Source organism: Charadrius vociferus, unplaced genomic scaffold (assembly GCF_000708025.1).
Source record: "Charadrius vociferus isolate BGI_N301 unplaced genomic scaffold, ASM70802v2 scaffold496, whole genome shotgun sequence".
NCBI lineage: Eukaryota > Metazoa > Chordata > Aves > Charadriiformes > Charadriidae > Charadrius > Charadrius vociferus.
Genome location: NW_009648648.1, coordinates 690,765 through 696,214, shown reverse-complemented (window position 1 = coordinate 696,214; position 5,450 = coordinate 690,765). Strand labels below are relative to the sequence as shown.

At 45.1% G+C, this 5,450-nt stretch overlaps 1 protein-coding gene across 1 annotated transcript in view; it reads right to left on the bottom strand.

The window, feature by feature from the left end:
* Positions 1–5,281, bottom strand: part of HHLA2 (HERV-H LTR-associating 2) — a 14,876-nt gene extending 9,595 nt beyond the window's left edge. The window contains exon 1 of the mRNA XM_009886439.1: positions 5,089–5,281. Coding sequence (XP_009884741.1) covers positions 5,089–5,281 — 193 coding nt within the window. The remainder of the gene's footprint in view (positions 1–5,088) is intronic.
* Positions 5,282–5,450: the final 169 nt, after the last annotated feature.

Sequence of the window (5,450 nt, the reverse complement as noted above, 5' to 3'; positions counted from 1 at the left end):
CTCTCGGCAAAACTTACTCCTGCCCCGACAGCGAGCACCGTCGCTGTTCCAGCTGCTCCAGCAACGAGTACCGCTGAGAGTGTGCATGATTTATATGCGGTGAATGCAAATCCTACTTCCCAGGGATTTTGGCATGTTACTTATTTTGTAAAGCTGGTGTGATTATTTTACATATTCTCACTTTTCTATTTGGGGGGGAAAAAAAAAAAAAGAAAAAAAAAAAACCCCAAAATAAACCAAACCAAAAGACCAATCCAAACCAACCAAACAAAAAAAACCCTAAAACAGCAGAGGGGCATCAAAATATTAAATCTGAGACAGAGATGATGCAAGAGTCAAACAAACACTTATGATATATATTTTTGTTCCATGTTAGCAGCAATTTCCAGTATCTGCCTTCTTTTCCTCCTTGCCTGGGGAAGTGGTGTACATCATGTTTTACTGGATTTTTTGCTCATTTGCCCATCACTTCCAACTTGATTAATACAATGTATTGTGCTTGATGTTTGGATTTCAGAAACTGCAATCAACGCTAAATCCTCCTTAGTGAGTGATTTGCTATGTTTAACAGACAGCCTGTGCAGTCTGCTAGTGATCACAGAATCGTTATGGCTGGAAAAGACCTTTAAAATCATCAAGTCCAACAGTTATCTAACTACCGGGCCCACTTCTAAACCACATACCTGAGCACCATATCTAGACAGCTTTTAAATACATCCAAGGATGGCGATTCAATGCCTCCCCTGGCCAGCCTGTCCCAGTCTTTGATAACCCTTTCAGTGCAGAAGTTTTTCCTTATGTCTAACCTAAACCTCCCCTGGTGCAACTCAATTGCATTTCCTCTTGTCCTATCAGTTGTAACTTGTGAGAAGAGAACAACCCCCACCTCGCGACAACCTCCTTTCAGGTAGTTGTAGAAAGCGATAAGGTCTTCCCTCAGCCTCCCTTTCTCCAGACTAAATGACCCCAAGTCCCTCAGCCGCTCCTCATAAGACTTGTTCTCAAGACCCTTCACCAGCTTCGTTGCCCTTCTCTGGACCCTCTCCAGCACCACCTCAATGTCCTTGTCATACTGCAGCGCCCAAAACCGAACACTACTCAAGGTGCAGCCCCACCAGTGCCAAGTACAGTGGGACAGTCACTTCTCTAGCCCTGTTGGCTACACCATTCCCGATGCAGCCCAGAATGCCGTTGGCCTTCTTGGCCACCTGGGCACACTGCTGGCTCCTGCTCAGCTGGCTGTCAGTCAACACCCCCAGGTCCTTTGCTGCCGGACAGCTTTTCAGCTACTCCTCCCCAAGCCTGTAGCGCTGCATGGGGTTGTTGTGGCCCAAGTGCAGGATCTGGCACTTGGCCTTATTGAAGCTCATACTATTGGCCTCCACCCATCCAGCAATCAATGCACTGAGAATAGCATGGTTCCAACTGTACCTCTGCGATGCCTTTTGGGGCTGTATCAAGGAGTGAAGCCTGGATAGCGCAGGCTGCCTCACCTCTTCTAGCTGTACTCCATAACGTGGTGCAACCTCCCCCCTGGCCCTCGGTACTTGGCACGATTTCCTCCCCACCTGAGCCACATAATAATACAGTGGACCAGAACAATACATAATGGTCTAACTTGAAAGAAAGAAAAGGTGGAGAGCAACGCACTAGAACACTACAGCAACCCCTTAGTGTACCTGGTTCCCACAGCTCCTACCATTTGAAAAATAATAACTACAATCAATCACTCCTGACAACATATGCATCATGGCCACAGAGAAGGAAGTACCAGGACTCCAAGTTCTGGCAAGTCCTGGGCTTGCGCAACCAGTGGACAGTACCAGAATAGTCCATTTTCCGAGCTGGGCTGGAGTACAAAAGTACCCGACAAAAGTCAATTACCTCAGATCCTGTAAGCAGCGATTCTAGCAAAGACTCTTTGAGCTCTTCTGGATCGCAGCGGGCTGTGGCCAGTATCACCCCTGAGTTGAGACGCCGCTCAGGCTGACACCTCGAGGTCAGGGCAACAGAATCCTTCTCAAGCCTCAACTACCACCCATTGAGGAACACCGATGCATTGTGAGTATTTACCCTAAATTTGAGAGAGGGAAATTTTGACTACAGGCTAGCCTCTCTTCCATCCTCCTCTGCACCTATGTTTGTGATATACATATTAGCTTTATGGATGTGGGTGTTCTTCTGTCCATCTGTGCATGTGTAGGACTTTAAAGCAGTACCTGTTGGCTCTTCAGAGTCTCCCACTGTTAAGAAATTCCTGATCCTAGCAATCAGAGACCTGTATGTGTGTGCCTACTTATATGCTTTGCTTATATATATATACCCATTAATTTGAGATCTGTGCTTTTGCTTATATGTGTAGGTATTGATTTGGGATACCTTACAGTAGGTGAGTGTGAATCTTGCCATCTTCAAATCTGTAATTAGGTCGCTGTTTAGTTATTTTCTTAAATCACTTTGTAAGCCTTTAGATCAGTTAATGATTAAGCGCTTCTAAAATTCAACCTCTTGATTTACATCATATCACTAATAAAGTTTGAATCACTACTAAATCATAACCATGTCAAATACTTCCATCCGCAACAACGCCACGCCAAAATACAGAACTATGACTAGTTAGCTGAAAATTTTCCTTTTCAGCACAAATCTTAGCTTTGGATCATCGCATTGTAGTGTGTTGAGAAAAATGTCTGTTGTTCTCTAGAAAAACCTGATGAGTGCAGGCTCTGGCCAGTCGTCTTTTCAGTAGGTCTTGGGTGTTAAAAGCATAAAGTATATGTATGTTGACAGTTAGAGTGACACTGCAAAGGACTGAAGAAACATTCTTTTCCTAAGTGGCACGACCAAGAAATCACAGCCTAAGGCTTTGTAGTGAAATATCAGTAAGAAATTTACACAAACAGTGTACAACTATAATTAAGAACACTGTAGTCATGTCAGTTACTGATGCTCTAGTTTGCAGAAGACTTATTTCTCTCAGAACCACCACAGCCTCAGTTGAGCAGCAGAAGCTCAGCCAGGGTTTCTGAGAGCAAGAGAAAGGCACTAAAATGCCTCTTCCAAGACATAACAGCAAAGTCAAGCACTGAACAGCTCAGACAGTGGTAGGGGCAACACTGCACTTGCTTTGGCCACTGTATGAAACAAACATCAAAAGGCACATGCTTCCTTTTTTTTTCCCTATTAGTCAGTGACCAAACAACATGTATTACTACATCCCGCATCATCTTTGAACTTTACATTTGACCTGAACTCTGATTGGAGCATGCCTCTAGCATACAGGCATCGGGATCGATCTCTGTCCAGTGAACTTTCCTCTGTGACCCACTCTGAGAGCAGCCATGTCTAGTGTAATATTCTTCTAACCCTGTCAAACAAAATTTATTTATTTATTTCTTAGTAAAAATTATTCTGATTAATTCCTTTTCAAGGAAACTTAACAACAACACATTAAAAGCACACACACACTTATGAGGACTGGAAATGCATGAGGATTTCAAGTTTTACCGACAAGCAAACAAGAAAACCGAATGTGTGAAGTTCTAAAAAACCCATGTTAATCACATAGTGCTAAAATCCCATACTAGCCAGAATGATACTAGCTTTCCAGCATTTCCCCACTGAATCGCCAGGAGGCATTTTCTGTAGCAGAAAAGAGAATTAATTCTTCGCCTCCTACCAATGAAACCCCTATGACTTAAATGCTAACTCTATACTTCAGATGTTGAGAAATATCCCCAGAGGAAGAAGGATATCACATTCTAAACATCCAAAATTGTCTCAGGAAGTAGACGAAAACCACTGTGTCTTACCTCAATACACACATATCATACACACACACCCCACCTGCCCTGTACACTTACAATGCCATAAAGCTATTAGAATATTGGGGTTTTTTTACCTCTTCTGATTTCACAAGTAGTCAAAAAATTCAAAGTCTTCTTGTTTCAGGTGTTTCTTGCAGTCAGGGTTTATATATATATATAAAATATAAAACGAATATACAGCACTCCCGAAGCCATGGAACTTTGCCTCTTCCCTGCCCCTTTCACAGTCACACCTACACGTATCAGAACTCAAGTATTTAACCTGCAAGTTCATTCCTGTCCCACAAATGAAAGTCCTTGTTTCTATAGGTGTGAAACTTCCACACCTTTTGCATTCACTTCTCTCTCTTTGGGCTTAAAAAGCTTTTTCTCTTAACCATTTCTTTCGCCTGGCTTTGTTGAACAACCTTTTCAATGATAACTCCTGCAGGCTTTAACAGAGCAACAGAAGAAATCAGTTATTGTCAGAAATGTGATTTCTACACCAGTGGCGATACTGCCTTGGGATCGTGCTCGGGCACTACAAGAGCGGGAGCACCACACCCAGTGGAGAGACTGGCAATTCTCTAAGGCAAGAGCATAGGAACCTTATGCAGGGAGCAAGGTAAATACTTTACGGGCACAGGACAAAAAGAACATAAGATACAAATTATCATGACACTCTTCTCAGAAAGCTGCTAATCTGAAACAAGAACAGTAGATTTCTTAGGCTGTCTGCAGGTTTAGGTAATCTATTTTCTCTTTAACACTATTTCACTACTGCCTAATTTTCACTGAACAATTCAAGTTTCGTGTGTGCTATCCAGCAGGAGAAACTGCTAGAACCACTCAAGTATTTTAGGGATGAGGGCTTAGAAAAAAAACAAAAAAACAAAAAACCAAACCAAAATGCAGATAAAAGTGAAAGGAAGCAGTCGCTGTCCTAGAAGATCCCAGGTGGTATTAGCAGTACACACATGACCCGTGTCTCCTGCTTTCCTGGGAGAACCAGCTCTCCCACCCGCTCTCTTCCCCACCACCCTGCAGCAGTTCCAGCTGGCAATTGTGACTGAGCGCCAGCTGCAACTCCACTGCTCCCAAGACTTACTTTTCCATACACCCCACTGTAAGCTACCACACCTCAGGCCGTGAGCTTTGCTATCAGCAGGTATAGCTGCTGCCTCCTCTCAGCCTGCATGGCTTAACGTGTTCGCAGCTTGGTATTAAATCGGGTAAACGTTTAACTGAGGAACGAACACGAAAGGCCCGCGCTCGCACACACCCGCCCACGGTTGAGCCATCCGTCGGGCAGAGAGGAGCGGCAAAGCAATACACTTAAAGCAATACACTCCCCTCCGCGTGTTCAAGGGTGACTGCGGGCCGCGCCCCATGCCGTGAGGCTTTATCAGCTGCCCGCCCCGCGTTCGACAGGACCCTGCCCGCCCGCGCCCAGCAGAGCAGAACGACAGCGCCATCTTCCCCACCCCCACGGCGTGCCGTCTCCATGGTTACTGAGCGGAAGTGGCAACACCTTGTGGAGCGGTGATTGGGTATTGACCTGGCATGCTTCGCTCGCCATTGGTGGCTCGCGCCGGAGAGGCGCGGCTTCGAGGCTTCCCGCGGGCGCGTGTGATTGGGCCAGGG